General features: G+C 37.8%; 1 protein-coding gene across 1 annotated transcript in view; it reads right to left on the reverse strand.

Annotated features, from left to right (window-relative positions):
- Positions 1–17,700, reverse strand: part of bean1 (brain expressed, associated with NEDD4, 1) — a 69,939-nt gene that overhangs the window by 20,383 nt on the left and 31,856 nt on the right. Inside the window, exon 3 of the mRNA XM_055227258.1 lies at positions 1,271–1,477. Within this exon, the coding sequence (XP_055083233.1) occupies positions 1,271–1,477 (207 nt within the window). The remainder of the gene's footprint in view (positions 1–1,270; positions 1,478–17,700) is intronic.

A 17,700-nucleotide genomic window follows, 5' to 3' on the forward strand; every position in this document is an offset into this window, starting at 1 on the left:
GGGGTGACAGAGTGACAGAGGTGACAGAGGAAACAGGGTGAAGGGTGACAGGAGTAACAGGGTGACAGGGGTGACAGGAGAAATAGGGGTGACAGAGGAGACAGGGTGACAGCGGTGATGGGGTGACGGGAGTAACAAGGGTGATGGGGTGACAGAGTGACGGGGTGGGGGTAGGGGTAGGGGGGGGACGGATGACAGGAGTAATAGGGGTGACAGAGAAGACAGGGTGACAGGGTGACAGGGGTGGGTAGTACTCAATTACATTTACTCAAATAATATTTTACTTCTCTAATTCAGTCAAATAATCTGACAGAACTACAAAAATTAACTACAATGACAACTGAACCTGTTTTTCCAGAGCCTTAATCTGCAGATAGAGACACATACAAGTGTGTCTCATTCTCAGTTTATGGACAGGCCTCATGTGAAAGATCAGAACCTCCAGAATTCACTCTCTGAGCTGCAGAGGCTGCACTAGCACTGACTCATGACTGGCTGCAGGTGCTGGGGTTTAGATAGTGACCAGATGACAGAGAGAGATTTTATGTTTAATCCAACTGGATTTCAGCATTAAAGCTTGAGAACCAAAGCACCAAATTTTAACATAAACAATGGGTCCAGTTTTTGTAAAGAGTAAATCAGCTTTACAATTGTTACCTGTAAAGAAAAATGTTTGAACATGTTTACCTCATATCTGGGGACACAGGTAGGTAATGTTTATAAAAATTGACATAATTCTACATATCTTCTCTTTAAAATTGCTGTCACCAATGTTAAAGAAAAAGAAAAAAACAAAAAAAACAAAAAACAAAATCCAATACAAACACCCAAAAACCAAACAAAATATAATGCAATGTTTAAGTTATATTGAGAGAGATAAGTCTTTATAACGCCTCTTTTACAGTTTTTGATAAAAAGTCCAAATGAATACAATTTTCATTATTTTCAATTTCTAATGCTCATTTAATTAAAAATATCAAAAGTGACCTATTTTTTACCTATTGATATATCAAAATAAAGTGATCTCGCATGCAACATTTTAGTTTTGTTTTTGATTTTAAAACCCATTCATTTTTCCTTGTGTTAACTGACCGTTCACCATTGCCATGATATTGTCTATAGAGTCAATTTTCTCAGCTGTGCCCAGTGTGTTAAAATCCTACCTACATGCATGTTATTCCAATTCCAATGTTTCCTCAACATTCTCCATCTTTCTTTCCCATATCCCCAGTCCCCGCCCACCCCACCCCCATGCCCCCAGCGCACTGACCGTAGCTGGCCCTGAGGTGGGGGTTGCGCAGGCGGCTGTCCTTGCGCAGGCTGCCCACGATGATGGTGATGCAGGAGAGGAAGAGCACCAAGCCTATGACGATTCCCGCCACCACCAGAGGAGACACCAGCAGAGAGGGCTCCCCCACAGGCTCACGCTCGCTCCTGCACTCCGGGTACTCCCCATGGCTCTGGTTGGAGCTCACTGCTGACCAAAACAAACAACTAGTTAGAGACAAAAAGGAGAAACTGTAGTCTAAATAATGGGCAATACAATGTTATTATTATGAGACTAAAGAAAAGAGTGAGGAGCGAGGAGGGGCGGGGTCTGGAGGAATAAAAAAAGAGTGAGGAGCGAGGAGGGGCGGGGTCTGGAGGAATAAAAAAGAGTGAGGAGCGAGGAGGGGCGGGGTCTGGAGGAATAAAAAAAGAGTGAGGAGCGAGGAGGGGCCGGGTCTGGAGGAATAAAAAAAAGAGTGAGGAGCGAGGAGATAAGGAACAGTGTGATTGGTCAAACAAGTATCTACACTTCAAACTCTGTCCCTGCAGCCAAGTGTTTGTAATCAGAAACATCTGGCTGTAATCAGAGCAGAGGTGTGTGATGTCATGTAGTACTTGAAATTGGCAGTGGCCTCTGGAGGCAGGATACACCTATGTTTATATGATTTTATACACCACAAAACTGCAAATTTACCTAGTTTGCATAAAATTTGCAAAAAAAGACTAGGATCAGTAGACTTGGCTATTCAAACACCACATACACAAATGATGTTGTGTTTAGTTTAGTCTTTAAATTATAACAATAATGTTAAATTATCATTAAACACAAGTAAAAACAAGTATATGACTTTTTCTAAAAACATTTAAGTGACATTTAAGTGCAAACTACAAATCTTTATACACTACATGATACATCGATTGAAAGTGTCAACATTTCTTTGGTTTTGGCTTGACGAAAACTTTAAAATTCATATCTAGAAACTCTGTAACAGTTTAATATGATTTTACTACAGAAACAAATCTTACAGAAAAGAAATTGTTCAAGCAACCTTTATGGAGATGTAATATACATGCAGACTTCAGCTTCTACTCTGAAACCTTGCAAACACTCACTCACTCACTCAGCCCTTTGTTTCATAACAGGTGATGTTTTTTCTAGCTACTTTAACCCTGTATACGTAAAGATATATGGAAAATTAAATTGCTAAGTTAAATCTGTAGGTTATAATATTTCTGCTCGCTCCTAAGTCTACATTACAATTGGTTTGAAAATAACCCTGCAATAAAGCTGGGGTAGTTGAGATATTTCTTGGCTGTGTGCAGTAGTGTCTCCAGTCCTGTGCCACACATAATTAGAGTTGGAGAGTCCACACACACTTCGTCATGAGTGGATTACACTGAACACTCTGCTTCTCCTCCATCTGTCTCCTCTTAGCGATCATTCAAATATATTAGTTTATGTGCGTTTTGTCATTATTTAACCCGCTGTCACATGCTCGGCTATTTCACTATCGTTTCAAGACGGATTTGTTTCAGTATAAACCTGTCATTTGGAAGAAATAAAAGATTTGTAATAAAAAAAGTACTTTGTAGGCTGTTGTATATGGCCTAGTGGTAAAATAACATGCTAGTGCCGTGCTAATACAACAAAGTACGCTACTAAAGTGTATGTTACGAGCCACATTACGTTAATCCTCATCTAGTTTTTTCTTTCATTTCATAAACACACAACACTAAACAGACATTTCACAATCTCAAATAATAAATAAAAGTTGAACATGAGCTAACGTTATGCACAACTACAGGGATCCAATTTCAGTGCCGATACTATAAAAACCTGCTGGATTAGGTATTGGTTCCGTGATATCGGTTAAGTCGATCCTGATGCAACTTTAACTGGATGTAGTAACACTATTTAAGGCTTATTTTGGCCTATAATATCTCATAATCTTTGAACTTTTATTCACATGAAGCTGGTCAGAAATAGGCCTGCCACGATAACACATTTTGAAGTGCGATATATTGATATAGTTATAGACAATAAATGATAATATTGCCACTGATGCAATAACCCAAGAGCAGATTTAATTATATTTTATTATCATTTTATTATAAATCTACAATATTGTGAAAAATCATGAGCTGTAATAAATAAACAGCAAAATGAAACACTTTAGTACCTCATTTAGTACCTCTGTAATGAGTCATAGTTATTAAGTTATTAATTCAAACTTTTACAGTTTAAATCTTATCATATTGTCAAAAAATAAACACAAATCTTCCAGTAGTGCAAAGAAAAAGTACACTGGATAAATATTGACCCCAAAAAATATTGTTCCATTTAACATATATTGAACGATATAGTAATTATCATGATATAAATAAAGTTACATAACAGTGTAATACCTTAACTGTGTTTTAAACAAGTACCATTTTCCATCCCTACACTGGTATCGGTTAATATCGGGTATCGGCAGACAATTCAAAGCTGCATTGGTGCATCCCAAATCACGAGTTAAACTTATATCTTATAAGTTAGTAGATGTTGGTTCACCAGTTTGTCAGAAAGCGATTGTTTGCTGCTAGTTAATGTAGAAAAGAAACATAATGGAACATAGCCACGACGCAAATAAAAAAAACTCTTTATTTAGACAATAGATGTTAAATGGTAGTACATTCTTTAATATTCCCATGTGTTTTATATCTGTGTAATCCCTCAGTGTCCAGTAGGTTCATAGTGGTCCATGTGTGTATACTAGTCTATGCGTCTTATATTTGTTCTGTTACAGCTCAAAATCATCCTAAAGATATTCAGGAAAGGTTCATTTCTGTCCTGTGAATGTGACTGTTCTAGTAACGATACCAGCTCAAATGAGTATCTAATTTCGATACTAGTTTTAGTATCAATTAGTATGAACAACTATACTATCCAAAGCAAAGGAACGCCCAGAAAGTAAGAACATTGTAACAGCATCCAGCCCAAACATATTCTTCATTTTTATGATGTAATGAACTTACACATGAGTAAATCTTTAATATTACATAAGTAGATCATTCTTTTATTACCGCTCCTCCTCTCCTCCCTCTGTCTGCCTGTACAAGTGGTCTGTGCTTTTGCTGGCTATAATTTGGTTTTATGGCTAGATCTTGAGAAAAAGAGGAGTTTGTGATTCCCTGTGGACCACCCTTGTCTCCACACTGCTCATATCTCCTACACCGGGCACATTTACATGGACAGGAAAAATCACATCACTAAAGTAATCAGATAAGCCACGGTTTTTGGTGTGTGTTAACATGTTTATGCAAAATCTGTCTGTTAATCAATGGATTTTTAGATTTTTAACTGTTGTATGTGGAAGACAAAGCACAATACATTTTAGAATAACCTTCAATTTTTAAAGCCACTGTATGTAACTTTTAAAGAGCTCATATTACGCTACTTTCTACTTTTATCTATATTATAATGTTATTACTTCATCACCAAAGCTCAAAACTCTCTGTTTACCTTTAATAGAGATTGGCACTGGGGCGAACACTCAGAGAGAAACCAGATTACTCACATCTGTAACTGGTCACATGACATTTCGGCTGTGGTGGTAGGTAACAAAGTACAATAAGTAAACTACTGTACTGAAGTAGAATTTTTAGTTATTGGTCCTTAAGTACACTTTACAGCGTGTACTTCTCACTTTTACGTCACTACATTTGACAGCAGTATCTGTACTTTCTACTCCACTACATTTTTAACAGGACTGAAAAGTAAAAAGTACTTTTCATATGATTTGAGGGGTTATTTTTACCATGTTCACGGTAACGTCCTGACTAAAGTTTTCAAGTTTATGGTTCGGCCTTGAGCAAATAAAAATAAATACACAAAATTAATTTAAAAAAATGAAGAAATAGTTTTGTATTGTTCCTGTATTGTGGCTTTAATCAGTATCACTACCTTAAACACTTTAACAAATAAATAACACTTGTGTAAAATACTTTTACTTTTTACTCTTAAAGTACATTTTTAAACGGGTACTTAAACACTTTTACTTATTTATTTTCATGTGATATTTTTACTTTTACTTGAGGAACTTTTTACCTCTGTATCTGTACTTTTACTTACGGAACAAAATTGAGTACTTCCACCACTGCATTTCGGTAATCTGATAACAGCAGAAATCAGATAACGATAAGATTTCTGGCGTGCGTGTCTCCTCACTCCACCAGCGCTCTCAGTTTACCGCTCACATCAGAAACATAAAGTTGATTTTGCCTCAAACTCCACAGAGAGTGCACAGCCCAGACGCATAATTACATAGAGTTATCAGATCATAAGACTCCATCCACTTTAATGGCTTTATCACACCTGCAGTGTTTTCATCAGAACACCAGACAATGCATAGATTTGCATTGATTTGTAAGCAAACACTGTACCGCCAGTGAATAAAAATGTGAAAATATGAGACAGTACGCTCTAATAAAACTGCCGGGGCTGATCTGCGGTTAGACTATTGCAGAGAAGGATGTGGATTCAACGTGGCTGTTTTTAAATCAAAACAACTGTCAAAACAACACAAGACTCACATTTCAGAAACAGGTCACACTTTTATACTGAATAAGACCCCACGGAGAGACAGGGAGGGCATCTGACACACACAGGGACAATTCAGACCATGTTTATACAGATCTAAACTACAGGGTTAACAACTTTTATGCAGAATAAGACACAAGACTGTGTTGTTTATGGAGAAAATGATGGTACTGTACTAAAAAATTGCAGTCTTTGAAAGTATATAAGTGACACACAGCTATGCATGTTGTAACAGAGCTGCGTTTATTCTTTCTGCACAAAATGTCATTAAAATTCGTTCTGTTCGTGTGATGACCTGCTGTGGGCTACTGCTGTTAACATCATGTGAACCAGAGGTTGTAATGTCGTTTATATTGAGACTTGGATAGTCCTGGTTTAGTTCTGCTTTAATGTTTATTTAGACCTGATTTAGTTTTTAATAATAATGTTAATATGTGGTTAAGAGCTCATAGAATCATTCTGTAGAGTAGACCTGTTCTAGGATTAAAGGGCCGGTATTACAGTGTTTTTTTTAAATCTATGTTATACTGTTGTTTACTCATCACAAACAGACCTGGAGTTGTGTTTTGTTTCATTCACACATGTATAACACACAAATTATGCATATGTAGACTGAGTTCTTCTCTCAAACAGAAAACACTTTGTTCCACCTTGTGATGTCATGTGGTAATACAGGAAGTGCTCCACCGTGTTTTTAAAGTCAGTAGCTTCATTAGCAGAGTACACGCCGTGATCGTGCTCTGAAGCAGGTTTCACTCTTTCTGTTGGGAGCAAAGGGTGGGTCACTCAGTGTCAAAAACAAAAATGAAACTTGTAAAACATGTTAATACGTAGTTTTCGGCAAATATAGCATTTTCAAAACAATCTGAGTTAACATAGTTATGTGTTAGGAATGAGCAGGTCATAAAAGTAAAATACTCCCTCTTTAACAGAATAGCTTCCTCATGATCTTAGGGCATATTCTGGGCTGTCAGTTGCCTGGGGCTGTGGAGGTGGTGGGTTTCGCTCCTCTGACCCCCCCTCGTGCCCTCTTAGTGTTTGACTTATCTCCGCGATGACGCCGCTCTGCTCTTTATGTTCATGTCCATTCGGAGGAGAAACAGAGCCACAGTAATAGGCTGTGACAGGCTGCCCCTAAAGCTCACAGGCCTCCACATGCTCCTATAGACGTCCTATGGATGAAGCACTCTGAGACGAGCCAGGGGCTGGAGGCTACACTTCTACACTGTTTCACTCACAAATCTGATATCTACACACAACAGCCACACATATGATTACAGGGTTAGGACTATATGAAGTCTCATTTTGGAGCTGGGGAAGGATCTTATAGAGACAAGCAGGTGATGGACACCCCATCAAAAAAGTTACTTAGTGCTTCTTTAAAGGAGCCAATAAATATACATATTATCAAATACCCAGTATGTAATTTTAAGCCAAAAAATAGACAAACAAAAGCAATACACTCTCCCACTGAGCAGGCTTGCATCTCCACAAACCTGACTTAGATGAGGCCTCCTCCTGTGTGTTTCTATGGAAATGTTGTTCCTTTGTCTAAAATATTCCACAGCATGGCATAAAACCGATCTATCTCTGTGGAGAATGTTGTGAAGTATAGTTTCAACCTTCTGTTTCCGTGGAATCCTGCCTTCAGAAAGTGACAGACTGTTGTATTAACACAAGTTCATTTATGTTAGGCCTTACCTTTGAGACAAAACACCTATTTTATACAGGTTTTATAAAGTATTTACAAATATAAAGGTCTTAAGATGCTGGACCATAATCACAAATGCATGGACCATAATTATCTGTCCACTGCATCTTCTTTCTGTATTGACTCTGCTAATTCCTCATAGTGAAAGGAAAGCTACATGAAGATCTGCACTTTTGATGAAACAACCCGGACGAGATCTTCAACGTCAAACCATATTTAGAACAAACAGTTTTTTTTTTCTCAGAAAATAATCTCTGAATATTGTTATATAAATAAATGAAATACATCTTTGAGGTCCACAGCACGTCCCATCTGCCCTGATCTCCTGAATAACAGCTCTTGTTTGTGGTGTCTCCAGTGTCAGTGCTGTGGGCTCAGGGCAGTTCAGCTGTGGTAAAGGTTAAGAGCCTCATATCGACTGAAGCTTCACCCTGTACATTACATTACACATTACACATTACACATTGCACTGTAAACCACATCACTCCTGACAAGAGATTTAAGTGTTCTATATCTAATCAGACTCAGTACACTTTGTATTACTGCATTTACTGTCCAGCCGTGAGGAGGGAGATTTCATATCTTTACATTTACTTTACTGTATTTGATCTGGAGTAAGTAACATTGCTAAATAAATGGGCAGAATTCATAATGTATATTTTTATTTTTTTTAAATGCTTCAACAGTGTTTTTGTGCATATTTGATTGAAGTTAATGACATATTTTTTAAACAAGGTGCCACTAAATAAATAAAGAGATTATGAGGTGGATTTTTATAAAGGCTTTAATTTATCATCTACTGGCAGCGAATGGAATTACAACTGTAAAATCACCTAAAACTAGGGTTAAGCTCCAAGTTTTATTAAATGCAACTGGCAGCAGAAATGCTCAGATTTGTATTTATCAGACATAAAAACAGCACAGGACACATCTGGACTTTTATCTGTGACGTAACAATCCTGGGTAATTCTAAATCACATGTTGTTGTTTTTTTTGTTTTGTTTTTTGCAAAACACAACTCCAGCTATGTGTCTGATGAGGGAACAATGTTAATACATGTTTAAAAGCTCAGAAAAAGTCTATTTAAAATAACAAATAGTATGTAAATATACTGTATGATGTCACCTTTTTCTATTAGTCACTGTCACTTTTGAGCTCAACAATTATCAGAAGGTTGAATTAGGACAGGAGAGACACCCCCCCCCCCCCCCCCCCCCACACACACACACACACACACATAACTACTACCATTTAATGTTAAAAATCACATTCTATTGTCTAAAAAAATAGTTTTTTTTTAATTATCAGTGTAGTATCAGAATCAGTAGAGTCTATTCCTTAGTAGTGAAATCAAGTACTTTTAACACTTTTAAACACTCTCACATTTGGGCTGTACATGTCTCTCTAGCGCCCCCTGCCCTGGGTTACAGTCATGTCTGTATTTATGATGTAGCCGTGGTGACAGTGTGGATCTGTTCACATGTGCAGTGTGCCTGAAGGGCCCCGGCCTCTCCCTCTTTTTGTCCCTCCTCTTGCTCTCTCCTCTCCCCTCGCTTATCTTTTTTCTACTCTCATTCTTTCTCTTTCCCCTTTATCCTGTTCTCTGCCTCTCTCCCCACCCTCCCTCCTCTTCTCTCCTTCTCTTTCTCCTCTTTCCTCTTCCTCCGACTGTCACCTTCTTCATTTCTTCCTCATATCTCCTCCTCGCTCACTCTCTCTCTTGTCTTTCCCACCTCCACTCCCTCTCTCCTTGTCTCTTTCCATGCCCACCCTCTATTTCTCTACCCCCTCGACCTCTACTCTACTCTCAACCCCCTCTTTCCCTTCTCTCCCCTCTCCTACTCAGTCTCTTCTCTTTTCCTCATCTCTTCCTCCCGCCCTTCTCTCTCTCCTCTTCACTCCTTCCTCTCTCATCTTCACTCTCTTCTCTCTCGCCTCCTCACTCCCTAATCTCTTCCTCCCTTCTCTCTCTCTTCCTCCCTACTCTCTCCCCTTCACTCTCTTCTCTCTCTCCTCCTCACTCCCTTTCTCTTTACTCTCTCTTCTCCTCCCTCTCTTATCTCTCTCTTTCTCACTCCCTCCTATTCTCCTATCCTCCTCACTTTCTTCTCTCTCCTCCTCACTCCCTTGTATTTCTCCTCCTCACTCCTTCCTGTCCTCCCTCTCTTCTCTATCTCTTCCTCTTCAAGAAAGTGAGGATAGGAAGCACTCCCTCCTATCCTCCTCACTTTCTTCTCCCTCTCCTCTCCTGACCCTCTCTTCTGTCACTCCCTTCTCCCTTTCTCCTTCTCCCTCCCTTCTCTATTTCAACCTCCCTCCTTCCTATAATCTTCACTCTCTTCTCTTGCTCCCTCTTTCTCCTCCTCTCTCTGTCTCCTCTCTGTGGTAGTATTGAGCTGGTGCCAGAGGGTTTTCAGAGTCACGACATTAAAGCCTCACAGGTCAATAGAACACAAGGACGAGACACAGCACAGTCCTCCCACTCTGCGCCTCAGGTCCATGTTTTATGTATAAAGTCAGTGTGAGGAGACTGTGTCGCTCCACACTTTAAAACATCATTTGGACAGTGCACTTTCTCCTTAAAGGGCCCATATTACACTATCGTCTGATCTATGTTATAATGTTGTTTCCTCATCTAAAACATACGTGGAGTTTTGTTTCAGTCACACAAGTTTAACACACAAAGCCTGCATGTTTAAGCTGAGTTCTTCTCTCAAATGGAAGACAATCTGTTCCAACTTGTGATGTCATCAAGTAAAACAGGAAGTGGAACAGGGCATTTTGACTTTTGGAGATGTTGACAGAGTGACAATAAAGGGTTACTCAAACATGTATGAATGAAACAGAACAGATCTGGGTATGTTTTTGAGAAGGTAACAGTATTATAACATGCCTTAAAGCTCATAATAATCCGTAATAATCCATTTTGTGTATATGTTTGAGTAATCTAGTGATCTCTCCCAGGCTCTATTCAAACTCTCCTCATGGTTAACAGTACAAGTAACTGACAAATCCAAGATACAAAACAGTATACTACAACTTCATAACCTTGATGCGTTGTGAAGGGAGAGTGACTTAGTATGAGGAGCAAAGCGAGGAGGGACTCAAGAGCATTAAACATTTAAATACGTTCTTTTCGGGCATAAACACATGTAAAATCACCTTTTAAGAGCTAACCATGTGATAATGGATTACCAGCGAAGTCAACAAACCCATTTTAGGTCAATATTGTGCCAATGAACAAAAATGTAAATGTAAATCTATGTGTCGTATAGAAAAAAAACCTACAATGAATTTAAGAATGTACATTAGCCATAAGAAAATCAGTGTTTGGGTAAATCTTTGTGCATAATATCACCATTGACATACAAGACATGCTTAGATTAATATCACTAAAACACCACGAACCAATAAGAGCTACAATGAATGTGTAAATAATCCTTCAACCATAGAACAAACTGATGAATTGAACAACATACGTATTACCCTGCCCTCCTCCTTTGTAAAAACTGTTAAACTTGATGTGTAACTCTGTTTGTATTGATGTTTGTTTGTATTTTATCTCTTACGAGCTACACAGATGAATTTTGCTGTTTTATCACTGTAAATATAACATTCATTCATTATTCAGTGTTATACGTCTTATGTTGTCTACAGGAGAGAGCGCCCATGTTTTAATATGGAAATATGATGACGCTTATACTGTTTGTAATTATCTTGCAGTGTACTCTGTATCTTTGTGTTGTCATGTGATCAGATCATGTGACCTGTCAGTATAACAGGCCTGGCAGCCATTTTGCTCTTTTAATATCTATGCGCTGATGAAGAAACACACTGGTGCTTTTTATTAAATCACCCATGATCAATAAAGACTTTTCAGTACTTTCTCAATCCACAAATGCCTCTGTCCTGTTTTAAACTGTTTTATTAGAGCCTTATGCATTTTATATTACATGTTTTGGTGACCCTTCACATTCTATTATATAACTTGACGTATTTTTTATCAAGTAAAAATAAATAAAACTTAACTAATAATCCACATTGTCTACAGCCTCAGTAGTTTTCACTCTCATGACTTCTCCCTGACTTCTCCATTACACACCTGCCCGGGAACATCACAGTTAAGTAGCGCATGTTGACAGAACGCTAACTGCGGTTTGAAGGTGATGCTATGCTAGCAGCTCTGTGAGGTGTAAAGTGTCTAACAGGGCCTTTAGCAGAGAGGACGTATAAGTCTTGTGTGTTATGGAGAACACTCGTCTCTCCTGCACCTGCTCTGGTTCAGGGGTTACCTCCTGATGCGTGACAGGTGAGTGACAGGTGAGTGACAGGTGAATCTGCTGACTTAACGGACATGATGTAATTATAGAGGTGTGGCAAAAATGATTAGATATACTGAGCTATTTTATTTGGTGAAGCTGTATGCTTATCTCAGACAGCAGTGAATTATTATATATATATTTTAGTGTTCTGGTGTAAGGAAACATGTCAAATTACTTCTGATCTTCTCTCACAAGATTTGATTTTAATGTAGGACTAAAGACCCAAATCCACATTTCAAATAAAACTTCTAAACCTGGGTGGTACCAGGACGACTAAAGAAGAGAGTGAGAGCAGAGGAGGGGCGGGGCCTGGGGGGTTTAAAAACAGTGTGATTGGTCCACACTTCAAACTCCGCCCCTGCAGCTGGGTGTTTGTAATCAGAAACGCCAGGCTATAAAAATGGCAGTCCTGCGTGATGTCACCAAGTACTTAAAATTGCATCGGCCACACCCATTTTTACACATTTTGACCAGAAAGCTGCAAATGTACCTAGTTTGAACTAAAATTGCCAAAAAAGGACTAGGAACAGTATTCAAAAACAATTTTATGTTCCACTTTATGTAAGTTTTATGTAAGTATTATGAAAACAACTATATTTACAAGTGCACTCTGTAATAACTTTTCTAGTAGAGTGTCTGCAATTCTTGTTTCCATGGAGATGTTACTCTTTTGCCTGAAATGTTCCACAGTATCAGGTCAGATCTGTGGAAGGACAACACCACTAAAGTATTTTAAATTTTTTTGTCAATGATAATAATAATAAATAAATAAATTAATTAATAGTAAATAAATAAAAGTAATAATAATAATAATAATAATAATAATAATAATAATAATAATAATAATAATAATAATAATAATAATAATAATAATAATAATAATAATAATAATAATAATAATAATAAATACAAATTGGAAAAATGCAAGCCAGATGGACATTTCTTCAACTTGGAATATGTGTTTTATTCTAATTTGTGATAAAATGAACTGAAATGTAATAACTTGCAATATTAATGTAAATCCGCTAGCCTCCTGTTTAAATAGGCCACAAATAGAAAGCACAGGCCTCTAGTCCTGCCCCTCTCTCACACCTCCCTCTGCTCCACCTGGCTGACCAGCAGGTTACACAAGACCGGGTCAGACCAGGGGAGCGTTTGACCCTCTGCGAGGACAGAATCAACATAACCATCCATTAGTACTGCACACAGAGCCTTCTGCTGTCCACTGCTCTGGAACAATGTCCACAATTTGATTATGTCACAATAGTGTTAGTGTGTGTAATTATGATATTAAAATTTCAAACTCAAATTCAATATAAAGGAATATAAAGGAATAGTCTCCACAATGATAAAAAAAAAACCCAACATAATTTCTTTAAACAAACGTGTGACTTTCAGCATTAAAGGGATGATATTATATTGTTTTCTGATCTATGTTATAATATTTCCTCATCACAAACAGACCTGGAGTTGTGCTTTGTTTCATTCACAGTTAACTGAGTTCTTCTCTCAAACAGAAAAACAGTTGTCCAGGTAGGTTCCATAGTGGTCCATGGGTCTGTGTGTCTTATACTTGTTCTAATACAAACAACCACCCAAAGTTTTTGTAACAGCATTATAACTGTTATCGCTAAAAGCTATATTTATCTGCTCATGGAATTTAAAATGAAAATCTTACAGACAATTCCTTTAGGTCAACCAGATGTCTCTATTGTTTTGAGCCATGTGTTTCATGTGTTTCATGTTCCAGCAGATTTATCCAAAACCATTGATTTGTCTCAGTTTTACACAAGAGCAGTAAAGAAGGGAATATATTGTCATGTGTTTAGTTAAAATACAAAAACTGAAAAAAACCTGAAAAAAAACGAAAAGAAAAATGCACCAACATAAGTCCCTCTTCATTATTTTCACAATTTTATTTATACCAACCATCCCAACCCGGGTGTGTCCCACTTCTGAATTATTGAAAATCTGGTCTCTCTACTTTAAACTATCAGACAAATGAGTTTCATGTAAATGGTCCCTGCATTTTGAATAAAATTTTAACTCACCATGTCATCTTTTATTGTTTTGAAAATGCTATATTTTATAAGTTTCACTTTTGTTTTTGACGCTCTGATTTCTCTGCTCTCTTCCCTAAGTCACTCCCCCCACAGAGCGCTATCACGACACAATCAGCGTGTAATGAAACTACTGCACAACACGTCAGGTTTGTGAAGTTGTCGTGTACAGTTTTATATTGTGTTTTTGAATATTTATGTGGAATTGTGGTGTGGGAGCATGAGTGACGTCATCTTGTGGGCGGAGCCTTGCACAGAATCTTAAAGATAACCATAAGGAGGGTTCGAATAAGGCCTAGGAGAGATCACTAAAATACTCAAACAAGCATGGATGACATCTAAAACCTCTTCATGTTTTTGATGATGGAACAATGTTATAACATGGTAGAAAGCTAAAAAAAAAAAAAAAAAAAAAGAAGCATGAAGCATTTAGCATAATACCGCCTCTTTAATTTTAAACTGAGGGATTCATTACTGTTGTGATGTCACCTATAAGAGAATAATCTATGTGCTCTGTGTGTGTGAGTTATCAGCACTCTGGATGTAGGTCAGAATACATCACAGTTCACAGTAATCTGGGTGTCCCTCCCCAGTGGGACGGAGAGCACGCCTCCTGGCCCACATAGCAGCGCCTCACCACTTTAATCATCCAGCGCTCGCATTCATTCATATGTTTGTACAGGCCGAGGATACTGCGCAGCGCTCGGGTACAACAGCTGCTAGCATAAATGGGTTGCTGACAATTAGCGGCAAGGGTGACGAAGGATTAGCTTTGGGTGTTGTCATATTTGAATTCTTATGAGCAAATGATCCATATTAAAATATTTTAATGAGTACTGCTGGGTTTCAGATGACATCGCAACATTCTGTAGACCCATTATATTTAAAGCAGACCTGTTACGCAAAATCAGCTTTTTAGAGCTTTTAACCAGTGGTGGATGAAGTACTTCATTTTGTAACTTAATGAAAAGTACAGATACTCAAGCAAAAGTATCACATGAACAAATCTACTTAAGTAAAAGTATTTAAGTACTTGTTTAAAAATGTACTTTAGGAATAAAAACAGTGTTAAATGTAGTGATATAAATAAAAAATGATACATATTTTGGTCAACGGTAACAATACAAATCAGTTTCTTAATTTTCCTCATGAATTTTGTGTATTTATTTTTGTTTGCTCAAACCTGAAGCTGAACTCAAAAACTTAAATCAAGATGTTACCACAAACATGGTAAAAATAACTTCTCAAATAATATGAAAATTGCTTTTTACTTTTCTGTCCTGTTAAAAAATAGTAGAAAGTAGAAAGTACAGATACTGCTCTAAAATGTAGTGAAGTAAAAATAAAAAGTACCCACTGTAAAACATACTTAAGTAAAGTACAGATACCTAAAAAATTTCTACGGTGCTTTGCAATCTTGTACTTTGTTACCTTGTACCACAGCATTTAACCATGTTATAGTAGTTTCGTCTCACTATTTACTCACCTAAAGTTGTATTTGGAGTGATTTGTGAATGTTTGAGAAATCTTTAATCACTTATATTTACCGCCACATACTTTGTTGTGATGACGTTTACGGCGATATCAGTTCTCATTGGTGTCAGGGGACTTGTTTCTTTTATTAAATCGTTTTAGATGAATATTGTGACGTAAAATGTCCAAATTATAACATCATGATCCACGGGTGTCTGAGATTATAAGTATAGAGCAGACACAAGCACGATAGATCATCTTTAAAACTAAGAGATAAGATAGATGACATAAAATAACAACACAATCCTACAATGAATTTCCAAAAGTAGCGTCATTGCAAAAGTTAATTTCAAGGAAACAACAACACTGCAAATAGTCCAACCCCGATTTGAACTTTTAAGAATCACCCACTTTCCTCCTGCATTCTATTCTTATGCACGTGGACATAAATAACCACGTCCCACCTCACGTTGACAGTGTTTATGCAGGTGCACATGGTCAGACTATGTTTACCCCCTCGGACACTTTTAGAAGCCCCGGCTCTATTCTCGGTTTGTCCATTGGAATCGGCACAGCTGCCTCAAACCTGGTGAGAGTCCAGCACAGGGAAGCCTAAAGAACAGGTGCAGTAGAGGCTCCTGGATACTCCTTGTTCTAATTGTGTCAGTGTAGTCGCGCAAGGCCTAGTTTTGTGTGTGATCGACTAGAAAAGCTCAATATGGCAAGAATCATAGAAATTAAACGGGCTGTTTTGTTTCTATGGGGTTTTAACCGCTAACACATAACATATTTAGATCACCATGTTAGCTTGTACTGTTTAGAAAACGCTATATTTGCCCAAAACAACATATTAACATGTTTAATGTTTAGTTTTATTTTTTGATGCTCTCTGTGTTAAGTCACTTCCCCTTCAGAGCACTATCACAACATAGCACATCACATCCGGTTTGTGAAGTTGTAGTGTACAGTTTTGCATCATGTTTTTGTATATTTATGGAGAATTGTCATGTGGAAGCATGGGTGACGTAGGCTTGTGGGCAGAGCCTTACACAGAATCTAACAGCTAACCGTAAAGAGGGGTCGAATAAGGCCTGTAAGAGATCGCTAGATTATTCAAACATTCAGGCATGTTTTTGACGAGGTAACAACATTATAACATGGTAGAAAGCTCAAGAAAATAGATTCTTAGCACAATACTCCCTCTTTAAAGTGAAAAATACATCTTGTGATAAGAGGTGCAGTTTGCTCATGTACATTTACTTGCGTAACTTTAAAAAATGTACTCAAAATAGTTTTCTGACACTACAACTCTACTCCTACTTGAATATATTTGACAGTGTAATGGGCTCGACGTCGCTCGCTCTCCGTTTATTTTCAATGGTCCCTGTGTGACACTGTGAAAATCGCTCATCTCTCTCACCTCCGTGACAAGCAAAAGTCGTGCACGTGAAAACCTCGCGCTCCTCGCGGGCCTGCGACGCGACTAATGAAAGTTGAAAAATGTTCTACTTTTATCGCTGTCGCCTGCACAACAGCCAATCAGCGAGAGTTTGATTGACGAGCCAATGCACTGTCCACTTCAGAAACATCATGGAGGAGAAAATGAGACTCACGGTGTCGGATTTCCCAATTCTTTTTGTCATCTCAAAGAGACGACCGAGATATATCAAAAAAAGCAGCTGCCTGGGAACTCGTTGGTGCCAGGGTGAATATGAGGGGTAAGTTAACATGCACAAATTTGTTAATTCAGATACATTTATGGAGGCTAATAACCAAATGTATTAAAGACTGATTCAACATTTAAAAAATATATTTATTTAAGGTTTTTACATTAAACAGAAACTTTACGAGATTTCATTTTAGCGTCTTTTCCCATCTACCGCTATTAACCTCAAAATTCCCTCCAAATAAACAGCCAATCAGACGTGTAGGAGGCTCGCGATCTGCTCTGAAACAGAGCGCGACGTGACAAGCTGCCGCTAGTCGCTGCAGTTTGTCGCTGCCCGTGTGTTCGATTTTAAAGCCTCTGCGATGAGTGTCACTGCACACTGTCGTTAGTCGCTCCCCGTGTGTCGAGCCCATAACACTCTTACTCAGTTAAAGAAGTTTTTAAAGTTTTAGTCACTCTTGCCACTACTAATAAGTCTACAGCTGACTGTATTAAATGATTTGAACATTTGTGTTTTTTATATGATTTTTATTTTTCAAACCTTTCAGAATTTCAGTATTTGGTGCATTATTTAATGTTTTGTGTTTACAATTTTTAACTTAACTTTGTGGACT

This window comes from Periophthalmus magnuspinnatus, chromosome 15 (genome assembly GCF_009829125.3).
Source record: "Periophthalmus magnuspinnatus isolate fPerMag1 chromosome 15, fPerMag1.2.pri, whole genome shotgun sequence".
In the NCBI taxonomy this organism is placed as follows: Eukaryota; Metazoa; Chordata; class Actinopteri; order Gobiiformes; family Gobiidae; genus Periophthalmus; species Periophthalmus magnuspinnatus.